Source organism: Triticum urartu, chromosome 3A (genome assembly GCF_056163025.1).
Source record: "Triticum urartu cultivar PI428250 chromosome 3A, HENAU_Tu73, whole genome shotgun sequence".
Classification (NCBI taxonomy): Eukaryota; Viridiplantae; Streptophyta; class Magnoliopsida; order Poales; family Poaceae; genus Triticum; species Triticum urartu.
In genome coordinates this window covers 97091011-97112646 of record NC_141875.1, presented here as the reverse complement: position 1 = coordinate 97112646, position 21636 = coordinate 97091011, and the positions used below count along the sequence as shown (strand labels likewise).

Below are 21636 nucleotides of genomic sequence, written 5' to 3'. Positions count from 1 at the left end.
CTGGTTTTAGGGTGTCGTTGGGTTTTCGCCCCATGGTGAGCTGCTCGATGACGAGTGCTCATTGTGGGTTTCCCAGCGGTGCTTTGAGCTCGCTTCCCCTTTCTAGGTCTCCTTTTGAACTCTTAAAACTATTTGTATTTCCATTATGCTAAGTAATGGAAAGGGGTTATGCCCGGCTCAAAAAAAAGTATGTGAGTTCTTTATGACTAATGTTGAGTCCATGGATTATACGCACTCTCACCCTTCCACCATTGTTAGCCTCTCTAGTACCGCGCAACTTTCGCTGGTACCATAAACCCACCATATACCTTCCTCAAAACAGCCACCATACCTACCTATTATGGCATTTCCATAGCCATTCCGAGATATATTGCCATGCAACTTTCCATCATGACACATTCATCATTGTCATATTGCTAGCATGATCATGTAGTTGACATAGTATTTGTGGCAAAGTCACCATTCATAATTCTTTCATACTTGTCACTCTTGATTCATTGCATATCCCGGTACACTGCCAGAGGCATTCATATAGAGTCATCTTTGTTCTAGTATCGAGTTGTATCATCGAGTTGTAAATAAATAGAAGTGTGATGATCATCATTTAATAGAGCATTGTCCCAAATTAAAAAAAGGCCAAATAAAAAAAGAGAAAGGCCAAATAAATTAAAAAAAAGGGCAATGCTACTATCCTTTTTCCACACTTGTGCTTCAAAGTAGCACCATGATATAGCGAGTTTCATATATTGTGCTTCAAAGTAGCACCATGTTCTTCATATAGAGAGTCTCATATGTTTTGTCATTTTCATAGACTAGTGGTAATTTTACATTATAGAACTTGGCTTGTATATTCCAATGATGGGCCTCCTCAAGTGCCCTAGGTCTTCGTGAGCAAGCGAGTTGGATGCACACCCACTTAGTTTCTTTTTGAGCTTTCATACACTTATAGCTCTAGTGCATCTGTTGCATGGCAATCCCTACTCACTCACATTGATATCTATTGATGGGCATCTCCATAGCCCGTTGATACGCCTAGTTGATGTGAGACTATCTTCTCCTTTTTGTCTTCTCCACAACCACCATTCTATTCCACCTATAATGCTATGTCCATGGCTCACGCTCATGTATTGCGTGAAGATTGAAAAAGTTTGAGAACATCAAAAGTATGAAACAATTGCTTGGTTTGTCATCGGGTTGTGTATGATTTAAATATTTTGTGTGGTGAAGATGGAGCATAGCCAGACTATATGATTTTGTAGGGATAGCTTTCTTTAGCCATGTTATTTTGAGAAGACATAATTGCTTTGTTAGTATGCTTGAAGTATTATTATTTTTATGTCAATATGAACTTTTGTCTTGAATCTTTCGGATCTTAATATTCATGCTATAATTAAGAAGAATTACATTGAAATTATGCCAACTAGCATTCCACATCAAAAATTATCTTTTTTATCATTTACCTACTCGAGGACGAGCAGGAATTAAGCTTGGGGATGCTTGATACGTCTCCAACGTATCTATAATTTTTTATTGCTCCATGCTATATTATCTACTGTTTTGGGCAATATTGGGCTTTATTATCCACTTTTATATTACTTTTGGGACTAACCTATTAACCGGAGGCCCAGCCCAGATTTGCTATTTTATGCCTATTTCAGTGTTTTGAAGAAAATGAATATCAGACGGAGTCGAAATGGAACGAAATCAACTGGAGATTAGATCGGAAGTTCCGCCGCCAGAAGCCTCCGTAGCCACCGAAAACCAATCTAGACCCGTTCCGGTACCCTGCCGGAGGGGGCAATCCCTCACCGGTGGCCATCTTCATCATCCCGACACTCTCCATGACGAGGAGGGAGTAGTTCTCCCTCGGGGCTGAGGGTATGTACCAGTAGCTATGTGTTTGATCTCTCTCTCTCTCTCGTGTTCTTGATTTGGCACGATCTTGATGTATCGCGAGCTTTGCTATTATAGTTGGATCCTATGTTTCTCCTCCCCCTCTTCTCTCTTGTAATGAATTGAGTTTCCCCTTTGGAGTTATCTTATCGGATTGAGTCTTTAAAGACTTGAGAACACTTGATGTATGTCTTGCCGTGGATATCTGTGGTGACAATGGGATACCACGTGCCACTTGATGTATGTCTTGGTGATCAACTTGCGGGTTTCGTGACATTGGGAACCTATGCATAGGGGTTGGCACACGTTTTCGTCATGATTCTCCAGTAGAAACTTTGGGCACTCTTTGAGGTTCTATGTGTTGGTTGAATAGATGAATTGAGATTGTGTGATGCATTTCGTATAATCATGCCCACGGATACTTGAGGTGACATTGGAGTATCTAGGTGACATTAGGGTTTTGGTTGATTTGTATCTTAAGGTGTTATTCTAGTACGAACTCTAAGGCTGTTTGTGACACTTATAGGAATAGCCCAACGGATTGATTGGAAAGAATAACTTTGAGGTGGTTTCGTACCCTACCATAATCTCTTCGTTCGTTCTCCGCTATTAGTGACTTTGGAGTGACTCTTTGTTGCATGTTGAGGGATAGTTATGTGATCCAATTATGTTAGTATTGTTGAGGGAACTTACACTAGTGAAAGTATGAACCCTAGGCCTTGTTTACCATCATTGCAATACTGTTTACGCTCACTTTTACCATTAGTTACCTTGCTGTTTTTATAATTTCAGATTACAAAAACTATTATCTACTATCCATATTGCACTTGTATCACCATCTCTTCGCCGAACTAGTGCACCTATACAATTTACCATTGTATTGGGTGTGTTGGGGACACAAGAGACTCTTTGTTATTTGGTTGCAGGGTTGCTTGAGAGAGACCATCTTGATCCTGCGCCTCCTACGGATAGATAAACCTTAGGTCATCCACTTGAGGGAAATTTGCTACTGTCCTGCAAACCTCTGCACTTAGAGGCCCAACAACGTCTACAAGAAGAAGGTTGTGTAGTAGACATCAGCAAGCAATGCGACTAATGAGTTAGTTGCGGGATGATGTATTACGGAACGAGTAAATAGACTTGCCAGTAACGAGATTGAACTAGGTATTGAGATACCGACGATCGAATCTCGGGCAAGTAACATACCGATGACAAAGGGAACAACATATGTTGTTATGCGGTTTGACCGATAAAGATCTTCGTAGAATATGTAGGAGCCAATATGAGCATCCAGGTTCGCTATTGGTCATTGACCAGAGACGAGTCTCGGACATGTCTACATAGTTCTCGAACCCGTAGGGTCCGCACGCTTAAAGTTCGGTGACAATCGGTAATATGAGTTTATGTGTTTTGATATACCGAAGGTAGTTCGGAGTTCCGAATATGATCGCGGACATGACGAGGAGTCTCAAAATGGCCGAGACATAAAGATCGATATATTGGAAGCCTATATTTGGACATCAGAATAGTTCCGGGTGAAATCGGGATTTTACCGGAGTACCGAGAGGTTACCGGAACCCCCCGGTAAATGTATGGGCCTTATTGTGCCATAGTGGAGAGAGAGAGGAGACCAGGGAAACCGCGTGCCCCCTCTCCCTCTGGTCCGAATTGGACTAGGAGGGGGGCGGCGCCCCCCTTTCCTTCCTCCCTCTCTCCCCCTTCCTTCTCTCCTAGTCCAACTAGGGAAGGGGGGATCCTACTCCCGGTGGGAGTAGGATTCCTCCTGGCGCGCCCTGCTAGGGCCGGCCGGCCTCCCCCCTTGCTCCTTTATATACGGGGGCAGGGGCACCCCAAGACACACAAGTTGATCAGTTGATCTTTTAGCCGTGTGCGATGCCCCCCTCCACCATAATCCACCTCGGTCATATCGTAGCGGTGCTTAGACGAAGCCCTGCGTCGGTAGCATCATCATCACCATCATCACGTCATCGTGCTGACGAAACTCTCCCTCGAAGCTCTGCTAGATCGGAGCTCGTGGGACGTCACCGAGCTGAACGTGTGCTGAACTCGGAGGTGTCGTACGTTCGGTACTTGGATCGGTCGGATCATGAAGACGTACAACTACATCAACCGCGTTCTCATAACGCTTCCGCTTACAGTCTACGAGGGTACATGGACGAAACTCTCCCCTCTCGTTGCTATGCATCACCATGATCTTGCGTGTGCGTAGGAATTTTTTTGAAATTACTGCGTTCCCCAACAGTATTAGGCAAGGATGCCCTCTACCACATTCACTCTTTGTCCTTACAGTGAATGAACTCTCTCTCTCTCACTTCAAGAAGCATTACAAAATAACCAAGTGTCAGGTATGGCTCTTGGACCACAACGTCTACCAATTCATTCCCTCATGTTTGATGACGATCCTTTGGTATGTGATAAGGCTAATATGCAGGAAGCTTCAGTTATAGCCCAGGTTCTACAACATTTTTGTAATCTCTCATGTCAGATCCCAAACTGGAATAAGTCAGCCATTATGTTTAGTCATAATGTAGATTTACAGGTCAGGCAGCAGATCAAAGGAATCTTTCCAGTTCCTAACATTGACAGTTCCACTGTTCACCTTGGGCATCCTCTCATCCTCCCTGCCAAAGATAGAGCGGCTGCTTAGAACTTTGTATATGACAAATTCAAATCTAAACTAAGTGCCTATAAAGCTGACATGCTATCACACGCAGCAAGACTTACTCTTATAAGATCTGTCTTTGCCTCTATACATGTCTATTATATGTAAAATATTCTTTTCTCCAAAAAGTTTCTTGCAAAACTAACAACAATTATTAGGAACTTGGGCTGATAGAGAGAATCCTTCAACAAGAGTTTTATGTCTACGATCTTGGGCTGATAGATGTATTGAAAAGAAGAAATGTGGCTTAGGTGTCAGAAATCTACAGGCTATAAATCAAAGTCTTATTCTGTCAAGAGCTTGGAGATTTGCAAAGGAACCCCAAAGTTACATCTCTCTTATTCTCAAGGCCAAGTATCACAGTGACACGTCAATTTGGAGAGCTAAACACGATGTTCTCAAATCAGCCTTCTGGACTGCTATCCTGAAGGTCAGACCTCTTCTCATTTCTGCCTCCTTTTATCAATTGGTAGATGGTAGTAGTTCCATCTAGAGTACTCCTTGGTTCTCAGTGGCAAAATATTTATGAGAATCTTATAATCCAGCAGCCACCTTACTCTTATCCAGCTATTGTTAGTGATCTTTGGTTTCCTAATCAGAAAGCTTGGAACATCCATCTTGTCAATGCTCTGTTTCATCCTCATACTGCTCAAGCTATACTGCAAACCCCTATTGTTAATACTACTGGACAGGATGTGTTGGTTTGGAGACTAACCCCTGCAGGTGACCACTCTTCAAAAAGTGCCTACAAGCACTACTTCAATAATCTAGTACTACTAGCAAATCAGAGACCAAAATATGTTCCAATGCAGATTGTAAATCTTCTCAATCAGGTTTGGAGGGACAAACTCATGGAGCCAAGAGTTCAAACTCTCGCATGGACACTTCTTCGCCGAGCACTTCCAACGTGTAAGCGTGCAAGTAAGTTCTCGAAACATGTTAGTGATAATTGTACTAGATGTGGCAACCAAGAGGATGAAATGCACATGCTTTTTCTAGGGCCTTTCTCAAAGGCTGCTTGGTTCTCGTCTCATTGGTATATTAGAACAGAAGTTTTGGTTGAACATAACCATTCCATTCCACAAATAATTAAGGTTTTACTGGATTTGGCCCATCCTCAATGTAACTAGTGTATTCACTTTCTTGTGGTGCCTTTGGAAAGCACAAGATGATGCCCTGTTTGGTAGAAAATTTTGTCAACCATCGCAAGTATACCCGGTGGCGAATGCGATCTTACAGGGCCCAAAGCTTGAGGAGGTGATGGCAGGACAAGATGAATGCTCAACAACTGTTGTAGTACGACAACCATTAATCACACAAACACCATCTTTAGTTGCAGGTCAAGGAATCTTCTGCGATGTGGCTTGGACAAATGAGGCAAATATGCAACATTCTCCAGCAGGTATTAGTGTGACCATCCAATTTGGAGGAAATGGTCATTGTCAGCAGCTGTAGGTTTCAGCCATGTCTCCCCCCGTGTCATCTTCTCTCCAAGATGAAGCATATGGCCTACTCTTGGCCACAATGATAGCTGATACTCCCAGAACCGCAGTACTACACGGATTGTTTGGTACTTGCATCAGCAGCAATGACGAGTTCCATATTCAAAGACACATGTCACTTGAACATAAGGCCCATTATTGCTTCTATTCAAGCGTCGCCATCTTTTATCCGCACCAGGGTATCACACATCAATAGGTGTTTTAATGTTAAAGCACATCATCAAGCAAAGTTAGCGATCAAAATTAAAAAAAAGGCATGTAGCTCTCCGATGCCTCTCTTCAGACCATTGTTGAGGAAATCGTTAACTGGTAGCTGCTCGGTTGGCTGGTGAGTAGGGGATTAATCGACTAATCGGCAAGTTAATCGGCCATTTAATCAACTAATCGGACGATTTTTGAGTTTATCGGCTACTCGGTGACCCTACGAGTAGGGATTAATCGGCAAGTTAACTGATTAATCGGATGAATTCTTGAACAGGGCTTCAGACACAGGACCCTGTACAGTGAGAGATGCTCTCGCCATGTCAAGTGTGAGACCCTATATTAAGAAAATATCCAACATATGTTTTTTAAAAAATTCATTGTGCATTTTAAAATTGTTCAACATATATCAGAAAAATGTTCAATGTGTACTTAAATATTGTTCAGAGTATATGACAAAAATGTTCAATGTGTATTCAGATATTGTTCAGCGTATATAAAAAACATGTTCAATGCATATTTAAATATTGTCCAGCATATATCACTAAAATTTTAGTGTGTATTTTAAAAATTGTTCAATTTATATTAAGATTTTTTTTCAATAGATTTTAAAACCTTTTCATGTTTTAAAATTTTATTCAGATTTCAAATTTTGTTCACTATTCCAAAGCATTATTCACATTTTATTTAAATTATTCACAATTTTCCCAACAAATGGTTATTTTTTTGAACTTTCTAAATCTGCCGCTGCATTTAGTTCTTAAATTTTCGCTCTTCCAAAAATTTGTTTACCCTCAGCAGCTGAAGTGTTAAGGAACCGCAGGTCTTCACTGTGTGGTTCATAGTTTGATTTTCTAGTAGCACATTTTTTGGGGATTTTCTGATTGCTTTATGGCGCCACTGAATGGGCTGGTCCATTAGGATCACCCCTACACAAAAGCTCTGGCTTTTGACGCTCGTGGGCGTCGTATAGGGGGTTTCGGCCGAGCTTTGCTACATCTACGTAAAAGGTGTTACGAAATTTACGTCGAGCTTATGTGGCCTAATTTGGTTGAAAGTAAAAAAAAAGACCCATGCCCACCCCATGAAATTCGCGGGGGAGCAATCAGTTTATAGGAAGAGAAGTTATGTAGCATTACCTAAGAGTTACGGAGGTGTAACATTTTTTTGTCTCGGCCTCACCCCCTTGAAAGGGCAATGCTAGACCTAAGTAAGGTTTGTTACGTGTTTTACGTAAACAACATCGTGGAGAAAGATTATTGGATCGGTAAGGGGGAAGGGGACCACCCGCGTCAAAATCAGCGGGGCAAGAGGCTTATAGTTTGAAAAATTACGTAGGTCTTCGTAGCCACCTGATAGGTGCAGGATATATCTGGCCATCTGCCGGGCCGGGCCTACCAAAGCCCGAGGCCGGCCCATCCCGGCCGTCGGGCCTGGTTTTTGGGCCTAAGCCTAGCCAAAAAGTGATAAAGCCCGCCGGGCCGAGGCCCTTTAGTAAATCACGAAAACGACGGGCCTGAGCCCAAGCCCGACCCGGCCTTCGGGCTCAAAATCTAGGCCCAGGCCAGGCCCGGATGCAGCATTGGGTCGGGCTTTTTCGGGCCGTTCGGGCCAGGCTGCCCATGGCGAGGACTAGTGTAGGATTATCTCCCTTGAGATTCAGGGGTAGGGAGAGATTCGTAGGTGTAGGTGTATGATTATAGTTTGCATATTTGCGAGCAGGCAGCAGTCTTTCGTTTTTAGGGAAAGAATCCACATTATTGTCGTCCAGTGCATCGTTTTCCCTTTTTCTTTTTGACTAATCCTCGTGCACCAACCAAGCCGAGGAGTTCAAGTTCGATACATTGTCCAGTGCCGCCCCCTCTTCCACAGCTCCACTTCCAAGTGCCAAAGCGGGGCGCCACCGCCACAGCATGGCGCTTCCAGCGATCTCGTGGCCGCTCATCTCCCTCCTCCTCGCCGTGACGCCAGCCCATAGCACCTGTGAGGAGAGCGTGCGCATCGCGGGCGCAGGCGGCTTGCTGCAATGCTACCCGGCGCCGGCGCTCAGCAACGCCACGAACGGCACGGCGTTTCGTGCCACCCTGCTCCCGCTCCTCCGCTCTCTCCCCTCCGCCGCCGCGCCCACGGGCTTCGCCTCCCTACGGTCCGTCACTCGCGGGGAGCGCGCGTTCGCGCGGGGGCTCTGCTTCGGCAACTCCACGGTGCCGTCCGAGTGCGCCCGGTGCCTGTCCGCCGCGGCTGGGAACCTCACCGCCGGCTGCGGCTCCACCAGCCAGCGCGCCGGCTTCTGGAGCGACCGGTGCTTCCTCGCCTACGCCGACACCAACACATCCTCGCCTAGCGAGGACGCCTTCCGCGCTCTCGTCCTCCTCGACGCCGTCCCTGCCTCTAAGGTCAACACCAAATCCTTCTACTACGTCCACCTGCACGATGAGCTGGTCGCCATGGCGCAGCAGGTGGCGCGGCGCGCGGCCGCGAACATCTCCGGGCCGCGGATGCTGGCCACAGCGGAGGAGAGCAACTCCGAGAGCGCCGTGAGCAGAACAGTGCACGTTCTGGCGCAGTGCGGGAGGGACCGCACGGCGGCGGGCTGCGTCCGGTGCCTGCAAAACTCGGTGCACGCCGTGGACTGGGACCTCAACGCTGCCCGCGTCGACGGTGGCGTGGCGGCCGCGGTGGTGGGCTTCAACTGCTACATGCGGTTTGAGGTCTCCACTGCAGCGTGTGGCGACACTATCTGGGGCGGTGAGTTATCTTGATCAATCATTCTCTCTCTTGAGTTTCCAATTTCTTCTCACGGACAGAAATAGGCTGCATATTACTAACAGTCAAGGTTTTGTTTTCCGGCAGCTGTAGCACCGGTGCTACTCGTGCTATCTATGTTGGCAGGAGGCGCATGTGGGTGTATGTGTGCTTTACCCTGATGAAGTGGAGAAAGAAGGATGAAGCAACCACATGTGCGTTATTTATCGTCCACTGATTGTCTAATCTGAAAATTCGTTACAACATAATCAGAGATCAGAAACGCAATAAAACCTTATGTTCCAATTAAGTTTCTTATTGCACCAACTAGGAGCCGGGTCGCTGGTTCGCTGTTACATCTTTACATGGATGGACACAAATCATATTCACCGCTTGACCTGCCATTTTTTTTACAGATTTGCCAACCTGGCGCACACCCCTTTCATCATGGGCTCCGTCCATTTTTTTTTCTTCTCATTCGCATGAGTACGCAACGCACGCCAGTTTTTTCGTCAGCTGCTGGCCCATTTTGATTTGGGAAGCTTCAAGATGCTTGCAGTTCGGATTTCTTTTTTGTTTTTTCTTTGGGTTTTCATTTTTCTTTTTCATTTTTTCCCAACATTTTTCACACATTCAGGAACTCTTTAAAATTTATGAATGTTTTTCAAAAGCGTGATCTTCTTAAATTGGTGAACCTTTTTTCAATTTGGTAAAAATAATAATTAAATCCACAAATGTTTTCATATGGATGAACATTTTCAAATCCGCAACATTTTCTCCAAATTTGCTTTTTTTGTTCAAAATTCATGGTTTTTTTCAAAAGTACAATTTATTTCATACTCGTGATTTTTTCATATTCATATCTTTTCTAAAACTTATGAAAATTTTTAAATACATGTTTATTTTTATTTTTTTCTTCAATTTTACCAATTTTTCCAAATGTTTTTTTCCACAAGTCAACAATCAAATGGTGAACGGTCAACCAATCCAGCAGTAAATCGGTCAACCTGTCCACATGTCAACCCGTCAGCGGCCCACTAGTCAACTAGGCATAGCTTGGCCGGCCCAGTGCGCGCGAGAGAGAGCATCAGTTGGCTTAGCTGGCGCCGTAAGGGCAACCATGAGCGGAATTCCATCATGAGCTCTCGAGAGAGTTCCAATCTACGAGGTCTTTCCTAACAATTTGGCACATGTATTTCGGGCTCCCCAATGGGGTTTGTAGGTTTGATTCACGAGAGCTTGAGTAGTGAAGCCTGATTCTCATATATAGAGAAAAAATCTATCTTGGACTGTACGAGAAAATTCCTAGTTCTTGTAGTCACCTCCTCAAATCAAAATAAAAAAGTTCTCACAGTCATCCCCTCGGGATAAAAAAGTTCCCATGGTCAATAGTCACAGATAGAGAGGGAAAAACCGATAATGCTATCCGGTTGACGTTCCCTGTGAAGGGATGGCAAACGAACGCTGTTTGCTGGCAGTTTTAGTTGCCATGCAAGATCAAACGATGGCAATTTCTTCTTGGTTTTGCTCAAAATTTCCTTCTTCCCAGTAACTGTCATGCTGTTATGAAGAAATTGTCGACCTCCACACAACTACGACCGTCATCTAAATGTTCCCAAATGCCAACCGTTATAGTGAACATTCATCAGATAGTAGGGTCCAAAAATGATTCGTTGTGCATAGAAATTCCTTACCACAACTATCTGGACAAGATATGGCAGATGCAGAACTATCCAGTAGTAGTACTAACGCGTGGAACTGCATGCGTTGCCATTGGTCACGTGTCACAATCACGGCGACGCCTCGAGGGTTCAATTGGCACGATACTGTTGGAAATATGAGCAATTTACCGAATGATTTTATTAACAGAAATATTAGATAAAGCATGACTAATATAGTAGAGATAAAAAAGTCATGCGTTCTGACAGAGAGAAGGAAAATAGCTTCTGCATATATGAACCGTAGCCTATCATATCTAAAGTAGACAGAATAGCAAGTAGCATATATGAAGTAGAACCTAACATGTGTAGGACAAGGACTAGAACAAGAAACTGTGGCAGAACCTTTAACAGGAGAGACAAGAACACGTACGGGACAGCAGCAGCAGAAGCGCTGGACTTGGGGTCGGTGTCCTCGCCTGCCATGTCGTCGAGGAGGTCGTGGACGTCGGGGAAGAAGTCGTCGTCGGGGAAGTCGTCGTCGGCCACCGGATCATTCGTGATGAAGCAGCCAGTAGTCCGCTGAGCGTTCCCCAAAAACCTTATCACCCTTCTCCCATACAGGACTCAAAAGGTGCGGTTTCGGAGGCCTACTGTCCCGACCTGCGGCGCACGCCGCAAGCCGGGATAGGGAAGATCGTAGCAGCAGCGCAGTGCTCCGGAACTTTGTGGCGAGAGGAAGGGGATCTTCTGGTGTGTGTCTCTGGAGAGGAGCGACCTCTCTTATATAGGCACAGGAGAAGGACGCGAAGAGGCTGTGACGGGAGGTGAAGCAACGAAGGGAGACGAAGCGAACAGGCAGCGGCCGAAGAGGCGCACCATTCGAATTCAGTGTCCACTACAAAAAAACGTTTCAACTCCCACATGACCTTTCGTATACCAGTCGTGCGTGGCAAAAATTTAGACATCGGCTCGGCTCATTCCCGTAACCCGCGGCGCGTCGTGACGAGGTGTGGCGTGGCGAGGCGGGCGGCGGAGGAGGAGCGCACGTGGATGTCCCTCTTGTTCTCATGCTCATACATGTGGGCAAAGAACCTCCCTTATAAAGAGGTCCAACTCCCTCTAAACTAGCAATGTGGGACTAAACTTTTGTTCCACCTCTTGCCTTGCACAAATGGGCTGCATGGGCCTCTAGGATTTATTAGAAATTTCTGAAACTGCTATTGGGCTAGGCCGAAAATAGACAAAATTCCAGCAATCCCCCACCAGATCCCAGAGGCACACAAAAATTTGCCTTTGGTTCCAAAACACTGTTTTATATACCGGTACTGCAGTGGAGACTGTTAAGTTGAACTTCCACCTAGAACTCTATGCTACACTAGTAAGCAACTTGAACAGTGGATTGGGCCTTGAACTGCAAGTTTTCTGCGAATCTAGCTTCACATAAAGCCTTGACCGATACGTGGCTACCGTGGGTTTTCCCCGCGGGTGGAGCTTATGCGTCATACTCCGTGACCTGTCGTGAGTTTACTAGAGAGAACCCTACTCTCGTAGATTGCGACGTTTGACAATCAGACTCGTATATGTGTGTTCTTCAAAAGATGTTCTGCAGGATAACATCTCTGCTTAAATAAGCCACTTAGAACACATTAAGATATACATCAACCTGCCATGCAGATAAGGAGAGTATTGCATCTTCATGGAGTGGTATTGTGAATAATAAGGATACTCTCCTCTCAGTTGACCAATAGCTTGTCTTCCACATCTAATTCACGGGATCTCCGATCACAAAGAATAGGTTACCACTGTGAACAACTCATATTGTGGGTCTCATACCCATCTCCCTCGATGCATTATCTATCACATTACGTGATAGACCCTTAGTAAAAGGATCTGCCAGATTTTTAGACGTTTGGATATAATCCAACGCAATAACTCCGGAGTTTTTCATTTTCCTGACAGACTTTAACCTTCTCTGAACGTGTCTTGATGACTTCATGTTATCCTTTGAAATGCTCACTTTCGTGATCACAGTTTGATTGTCGCAGTTCATAAGGACACCCGGTACAGGTTTCTCAACAACCGGTAAGTCATTCAAGAGCCGGCGAAGCCAATCTGCTTCAACCGTAGCTGTATCTAGTGCTGTGAGTTCTTCTTCCATTGTTGACCTCGTTAAGATCATCTGCTTGCAAGACTTCCAAGAAACAGCGCCACCTCCATGAGTGAATACATAACCGCTCGTGGCCTTTATCTCATCAGCATCTGAGATCCAGTTTGAGTCACTATACCCTTCAAGCACCTTTGGATGCCCGTGTAGTGAATTCCATAATTTGCAGTGCCTTTCAAATAACGCAAAACTCTTTCTAGAGCTTTCCAATGCACATCTCCTGGTTTTGAAACAAACTGACTCAGTTTGCTAACAGCAAAAGAGATGTCAGGTCTTGTAGCATTGGCTAAGTACATAAGCGAGCCAATAATCTGAGAATACTTCAATTGGTCTCTAGCAACTCTTCGATTCTTTCGAAGCAACACACTAGCATCATATGGTGTTGGAGAGGGCTTGCAGTCATTATAGCCAAAGCGACTCAAGATCTTTTCCACATAGTGAGATTGAAGCAAAGTAATCCCACCATCATCGTCTCTCAACAACTTGATGTTCAGAATGACATCAGCCACTCCTAAATCCTTCATCTCAAAACAACGAGATAGGAAATCCTTGACCTGCTTAATAACTTTCAGATTTGTTCCGAAAATCAGTATGTCATCAACATACAAGCACAGGATAACTTCCCCGCCCCCACCATGGCGATAGTACACACATTTGTTAGCTTCGTTCACAACAAAGCCTGCAGCTGTTAAAGTTCTTTCAAACTTCTCATGCCACTGTTTGGGTGCTTGCTTAAGTCCGTACAAAGACTTCAGCAACTTGCACATTTTCCCTTCCTGACCATATAGTACAAACCCATCTGGTTGTTTCATATAAATTTCCTCGTCCAACTCTCCATTTAGGAAAGCAGTCTTAACATCCATTTGATGAACGAGAAGACCATGCGAGGCAGCTAGTGAAAGTAGAACTCGAATAGTGGTCAGTCGAGCCACAGGTGAGTAAGTATCAAAGAAGTCTTCACCTTCCTTTTGGGTATAACCCTTAGCCACGAGCCGAGCCTTGTACTTTTCAATAGTACCATCAGGCCTAAGCTTCTTCTTGAATACCCATTTGCATCCTATAGGTTTGCACCCATAAGGACGATTAGTTATCTCCCAAGTTTCATTTGCCAAGATGGAATCCATCTCGCTACGAACCGCTTCCTTCCAGTAGTCAGCATGTTCAGATGCATAGGCCTCTGAAATAGAACTGGGAGTATCATCTATGAGATACACAAGAAAATCATCACCAAAGGACTTTGCAGTCCTCTGTCTCTTGCTCCTGGTAGGAACTTCATTGTTCTCCTCCACAGGACTTTCGAAGTGTTCCATCGAAATGGTAGGTTCGGTAATTGTAACTGGTTCCTGATTCGATGAACTAGGCATCTCCTGATTAGATGAGGTAGCCATATCCTTCATGGGAAAGATATTTTCAAAGAAAGTCGCATCATTCGACTCCATGATCGTACCGACATGCATGTCAGGTACCTCAGATTTTACAACCAAGAATCTATAGCCAATGCTATGAAAAGCATATCTCATGAAAACACAATCCACAGTCTTTGATGTACTACCGTCGCAGGGCTTCACCTAAGCACCGCTACAATATGACCGAGGTGGAATATGGTGGAGGGGGGCACCGCACACGGCTAAGGAACGATCACGAAGATCAACTTTTGTGTCTAGGGGTGCCCCCCTGGCCCCGTATATAAAGGAGCAAGGGGAGGAGGCCGGCCGGCCCCTATAGGCGCGCCAAGAAGAGTCCTCCTCCTAGTAGGAGTAGGACTCCTACTAGGAGGGGGAAAGAAGTGGGGAGGGAGAGGGAAAGGGGGGCGCCGCCCCCCTCTCCTAGTCCAATTCGGACCAGGGGGGAGGAGGCGCGCGGCCCACCTCTGGCAGCCCCTCTCTCTCTCCACTAAGGCCCATATGGCCCATTACTTCTCCCGGGGGGGTTCCGGTAACCCTCCGGCTCTCCGGTTTTCTCCGAAATCACCCGGAACACTTCCGGTGTCCGAATATAGCCGTCCAATATATCAATCTTTATGTCTCGACAATTTCGAGACTCCTCGTCATGTCCGTGATCACACCCGGGACTCCGAACTAACTACAGTACATCAAAACTCATAAACTCATAATATAATTGTCATCGAAACCTTAAGCGTGCGGACCCTACGGGTTCGAGAACAATGTAGACATGACCGAGACATGTCTCTGGTCAATAACCAATAGCGGAACCTGGATGCTCATATTGGCTCCTACATATTCTACGAAGATCTTTATCGGTCAGACCGCATAACAACATACGTTGTTCCCTTTGTCATCGGTATGTTACTTGCCCGAGATTCGATCGTCGGTATCTCAATACCTAGTTCAATCTCGTTACCGGCAAGTCTCTTTACTCGTTTCGTAATACATCATCTCACAACTAACTCATTAGTTACAATGCTTGCAAGGCTTATGTGATGTGCATTACCGAGAGGGCCCAGAGATACCTCTCCGACAATCGGAGTGACAAATCCTAATCTCGAAATACGCCAACCCAACATGTACCTTTGGAGACACCTGTAGAGTACCTTTGTAATCACCCATTTACGTTGTGACGTTTGGTAGCACACAAAGTGTTCCTCCGGCAAACGGGAGTTGCATAATCTCATAGTCATAGGAACATGTATAAGTCATGAAGAAAGCAATAGCAACATACTAAACGATCGGGTGCTAAGCTAATGAAATGGGTCATGTCAATCAGATCATTCACCTAATGATGTGATCTCGTTAATCAAATAACAACTCCTTGTTCATGGTTAGGAAACATAACCATCTTTGATCAACGAGCTAGTCAAGTAGAGGCATACTAGTGACACTCTGTTTGTCTATGTATTCACACATGTATTATGTTTCCGGTTAATACAGTTCTAGCATGAATAATAAACATTTATCATGATATAAGGAAATAAATAATAACTTTATTATTGCCTCTAGGGCATATTTCCTTCAGTCTCCCACTTGCACTAGAGTCAATAATCTAGATTACACAGTAATGATTCTAACACCCATGGAGCCTTGGTGCCGATCATGTTTTGCTCGTGGAAGAGGCTTAGTCAACGGGTGTGCAACATTCAGATCCGTATGTATCTTGCAAATCTCTATGTCTCCCACCTGGACTAGATCCCTGATGGAATTGAAGCGTCTCTTGATGTGCTTGGTTCTCTTGTGAAATCTGGATTCCTTTGCCAAGGCAATTGCACCAGTATTGTCACAAAAGATTTTCATTGGACCCGATGCACTAGGTATGACACCTAGATCGGATATGAACTCCTTCATCCAGACTCCTTCATTTGTTGCTTCCGAAGCAGCTATGTACTCCGCTTCACATGTAGATCCCGCTACAACGCTTTGTTTAGAACTGCACCAACTGACAGCTCCACCGTTTAATGTAAACACGTATCCGATTTGCGATTTAGAATCGTCCGGGTCAGTGTCAAAGCTTGCATCAACGTAACCTTTTACGATGAGCTCTTTGTCACCTCCATATATGAGAAACATATCCTTAGTCCTTTTCAGGTATTTCAGGATGTTCTTGACCGTTGTCCAATGATCCACTCCTGGATTACTTTGGTACCTCCCTTCTAGACTTATAGCGAGGCACACATCAGGTCTGGTACACAGCATTGCATACATGATAGAGCCTATGGCTGAAGCATAGGGAACATCTTTCATATTCTCTCTATCTTCTGCAGTGGTCGGGCATTGAGTATTACTCAACTTCACACCTTGTAACACAGGCAAGAACCCTTTCTTTGCTTGATCCATTTTGAACTTCTTCAAAACTTTGTCAAGGTATGTGCTTTGTGAAAGTCCAATTAAGCGTCTTGATCTATCTCTATAGATCTTAATGCATAATATGTAAGCAGCTTCACTGAGGTCTTTCATTGAAAAACTCTTATTCAAGTATCTCTTTATGCTATCCAGAAATTCTATATCATTTCCAATTAGTAATATGTCATCTACATATAATATCAGAAATGCTACAGAGCTCCCACTCACTTTCTTGTAAATACAGACTTCTCCAAAAGTCTGTATAAAACCAAATGCTTTGATCACACTATCAAAGCATTTATTCCAACTCCGAGAGGCTTGCACCAGTCCATAAATGGATTGCTGGAGCTTGCACACTTTGTTAGCTCCCTTTGGATTGACAAAACCTTCTCGTTGCATCATATACAACTCTTCTTCCAGAAATCCATTCAGGAATGCAGTTTTGACATCCATCTGCCAAATTTCATAATCATAAAATGCGGCAATTGCTAACATGATTCGGACAGACTTAAGCATCGCTACGAGTGAGAAGGTCTCATCATAGTCAATCCCTTGAACTTGCCGAAAACCTTTTGCGACAAGTCGAGCTTTGTAGACAGTAATATTACCGTCAGCGTCAGTCTTCTTCTTGAAGATCCATTTATTCTCAATTGCTTGCCGATCATCGGGCAAGTCAACCAAAGTCCATACTTTGTTCTCATACATGGATCCCATCTCAGATTTCATGGCTTCAAGCCATTTTGCGGAATCTGGGCTCACCATCGCTTCTTCATAGTTCGTAGGTTCATCATGATCTAGTAGCATGACTTCCAGAACAGGATTACCGTACCACTCTGGCGCGGATCTCACTCTCGTTGATCTACGAGGTTCAGTAGTATCTTGTTCTGAAGTTTCATGATCATCATCATTAGCTTCCTCACTAACTGGTGTAGGTGTCACAGAAACAGTTTTCTGTGATGCACTACTTTCCAATAAGGGAGCAGGTACAGTTACCTCGTCAAGTTCTACTTTCCTCCCACTCACTTCTTTCGAGAGAAACTCCTTCTCTAGAAAGTTTCCGAACTTAGCAACAAAAGTTTTGCCTTCGGATCTGTGATAGAAGGTGTATCCAATAGTTTCCTTTGGATATCCTATGAAGACACATTTGTCCGATTTGGGTTCGAGCTTATCAGGTTGAAGCTTTTTCACATAAGCATCGCAGCCCCAAACTTTCAGAAACGACAACTTTGGTTTCTTGCCAAACCACAGTTCATAAGGCGTCGTCTCAACGGATTTTGATGGTGCCCTATTTAACGTGAATGCGGCTGTCTCTAGAGCGTATCCCCAAAACGATAGCGGTAAATCAGTAAGAGACATCATAGATCGCACCATATCTAGTAAAGTACGATTACGACGTTCGGACACACCATTACGCTGTGGTGTTCCGGGTGGCGTGAGTTGCGAAACTATTCCACAATTTTTCAATGTACACCAAACTCGTAACTCAAATATTCTCCTCCACGATCAGATCGTAGAAACTTTATTTTCTTGTTACGATGATTTTCAACTTCACTCTGAAATTCTTTGAACTTTTCAAATGTTTCAGACTTATGTTTCATCAAGTAGACATACCCATATCTGCTTAAATCATCTGTGAAGGTGAGAAAATAACGATATCCGCCACGAGCCTAAATATTCATCGGACCACATACATCTGTATGTATGATTTCCAACAAATCCGTTGCTCTCTCCATAGTACCGGAGAACGGCGTTTTGGTCATCTTGCCCATGAGGCACGGTTCGCAAGTACCAAGTGATTCATAATCAAGTGATTCCAAAAGTCCATCAGTATGGAGTTTCTTCATGCGCTTTACACCGATATGACCTAAACGGCAGTGCCACAAATAAGTTGCACTATCATTATCAACTCTGCATCTTTTGGCTTCAACACTATGAATATGTGTGTCACTACTATCGAGATTCAATAAAAATAGACCACTCTTTAAGGGTGCATGACCATAAAAGATATTACTCATATAAATAGAACAACCATTATTCTCAGATTTAAATGAATAACCGTCTCGCATCAAACAAGATCCAGATATAATGTTCATGCTCAACGCTGGCACCAAATAACAATTATTTAGGTCTAATATTAATCCCGAAGGTAGATGTAGAGGTAGCGTGCCGACTGCGATCACATTGACTTTGGAACCGTTTCCCACGCGCATCGTCACCTCGTCCTTAGCCAATCTTCGCTTAATCCGTAGTCCCTGTTTCGAGTTGCAAATATTAGCAACAGAACCAGTATCAAATACCCACGTGCTACTGCGAGCATTAGTAAGGTACACATCAATAACATGTATATCACATATACCTTTGTTCACCTTGCCATCCTTCTTATTCGCCAAATACTTGGGGCAGTTCCGCTTCCAGTGACCAGTCTGCTTGCAGTAGAAGCACTCAGTTTCAGGCTTAGGTCCAGGTTTGGGTTTCTTCTCCTGAGTAGCAACTTGCTTGCCGTTCCTTTTGAAGTTCCCCTTCTTCTTCCCTTTGCCCTTTTTCCTGAAACTAGTGGTCTTGTTGACCATCAACACTTGATGCTCCTTCTTGATTTCTACCTCCGCAGCTTTTAGCATTGCGAAGAGCTCGGGAATAGTCTTATTCATCCCTTGCATATTATAGTTCATCACGAAGCTCTTGTAGCTTGGTGGCAGTGATTGGAGAATTCTATCAATGACGCAATCATCTGGAAGATTAACTCCCAATTGAATCAAGTGATTATTATACCCAGACATTTTGAGTATATGCTCACTGACAGAACTGTTCTCCTCCATCTTGCAGCTATAGAACTTATTGGAGACTTCATATCTCTCAATCCGGGCATTTGCTTGAAATATTAACCTCAATTCCTGGAACATCTCATATGCTCCATGACGTTCAAAACATCGTTGAAGTCCCGATTCTAAGCCGTAAAGTATGGCACACTAAACTATCGAGTAGTCATCAGCTTTGCTCTGCCAGACGTTCATAACATCTGATGTTGCTCCAGCAGCAGGCCTGGCACCCAGCGGTGCTTCCAGGACGTAATTCTTCTGTGCAGCAATGAGGATAATCCTCAAGTTATGCACCCAGTCCGTGTAATTGCTACCATCATCTTTCAACTTTGCTTTCTCAAGGAACGCATTAAAATTCAACGGAACAACAGCCCGAGCCATCTATCTACAATCAAGCATAAACAAGCAAGATACTATCAGGTACTAAGTTTCATCATAAATTTAGGTTTAATTAATTTACTTAAAGAACTCCCACTTAGATAGACATCCCTCTAATCCTCTAAGTGATTACGTGATCCAAATCAACTAAACCATGTCCGATCATCACGTGAGATGGAGTAGTTTCATTGGTGAACATCATTGTGTTGATCATATCTACTATATGATTCACGCTCGACCTTTCGGTCTCCGTGTTCCGAGGCCATATCTGTATATGCTTGGCTCGTCAAGTATAACCTGAGTATTCCGCGTGTGCAACTGTTTTGCACCCGTTGTATTTGAACGTAGAGCCTATCACACCCGATCATCACGTGGTGTCTCAGCACGAAGAACTTTTGCAACGATGCATACTCAGGGAGAACACTTCTTGATAATTAATGAGAGATCATCTTATAATGCTACCGTCAATCAAAGCAAGATAAGATGCATAAAAGATAAACATCACATGCAATCAATATAAGTGATATGATATGGCCATCATCATCTTGTGCTTGTGATCTCCATCGAAGCACCGTCGTGATCACCATCGTCACCGGCGCGACACATTGATCTCCATCATAGCGTCGTTGTCGTCACGCCAATCTTATGCTTCCACGACTATCGCTACCGCTTAGTGATAAAGTAAAGCATTACAGCGCGATTGGATTCCATACAATAAAGCGACAACCATATGGCTCCTGCCAGTTGCCGATAACTCGGTTACAAAACATGATCATCTCATACAATAAAATTTAGCATCATGTCTTGACCATATCACATCACAACATGCCCTGCAAAAACAAGTTAGACGTCCTCTACTTTGTTGTTGTAAGTTTTACGTGGCTGCTACGGGCTTAAGCAAGAACCAATCTTACCTACGCATCAAAACCACAACGATAGTTTGTCAAGTTGGTGCTATTTTAACCTTCGCAAGGACCGGGCGTAGCCACACTCGGTTCAACTAAAGGTTCCATACTTGGATATTACAAATTTATTCGACTCAAAGACAAGCTTGTAGCCATCTCTACACAGAAGAGATCCGCTAACAAGATTTTTATTGACGGAGGGGACATAATGCACGTTCTTTAGCCGCACGATCTTCCCCGAAGTAAACTTCAGATCGACCGTGCCAACACCACGAACAGAAGCACTTGAACCGTTGCCCATCAGCACGGTTGAAGTCCCTGCGGTCTGATAAGACGAAAACATGGAAATATCACCGCATACATGCACATTAGCACCCGTGTCAATCAACCAGTCAGGAGAATGACATACTGAAAGAATAGTGGGAAATATACCATACCCAGCATCCTTCATGTCAGTGTCTCCAATGACAACATTAGCGGTCTTGCCGCCTTTCCCAGGATTACGCTTGTCATAGCGATTAGGGCAACTAGGAGCCCAATGATCAGAATCCCCACACACATGACAAGCACCTTTCTTCTTGCCATTCTTCTTCTTGAAGTTCGTGTGTTGCACAGCCTTGTTCTTCCCATCAAATTTTGCTTTACCATCAAACTTGCCCTTGTTCTTGAACTTGTGGGGCTGGAAGTTCTACTTCTGTACCACATTGGCACTAGATCCTCCCTCAATACCTCGAGCACGTGTGTCCTTTGCTCTCGCCTTTTCTTCCACATCAAGAGTGCCAATGAGATCCGGGACGAAAAGCTCTTGCCTCTTATGCTTCAGCAAGGTAGCAAAGTTCCTCCATGAAGGAGGAAGCTTAGTGATGATACATCCGGCAACAAACTTGTCCGGTA

General features: G+C 44.2%; 1 protein-coding gene across 1 annotated transcript; it reads left to right on the top strand.

The window, feature by feature from the left end:
• The first annotated feature begins 8102 nt into the window (after window positions 1-8102).
• LOC125548052 (uncharacterized) lies at window positions 8103-9334 on the top strand. Its single transcript, XM_048711748.2, has 2 exons — window positions 8103-9027; window positions 9133-9334. Exons 1-2 carry the CDS (start codon window positions 8193-8195, stop codon window positions 9204-9206), a joined length of 909 nt encoding a protein of 302 aa, XP_048567705.1. The 5' UTR covers window positions 8103-8192; the 3' UTR covers window positions 9207-9334.
• The last annotated feature ends 12302 nt before the right edge of the window (window positions 9335-21636 follow it).

Bases quoted from the DNA above. Each gene is read 5' to 3' on its own strand.
- LOC125548052 (XM_048711748.2), top strand. From the start codon at position 8,193: ATGGCGCTTCCAGCGATCTCGTGGCCGCTCATCTCCCTCCTCCTCGCC. The intron at 9,028-9,132 runs GTGAGTTATCTT...GTTTTCCGGCAG, and splicing joins TGGCGACACTATCTGGGGCG to CTGTAGCACCGGTGCTACTC.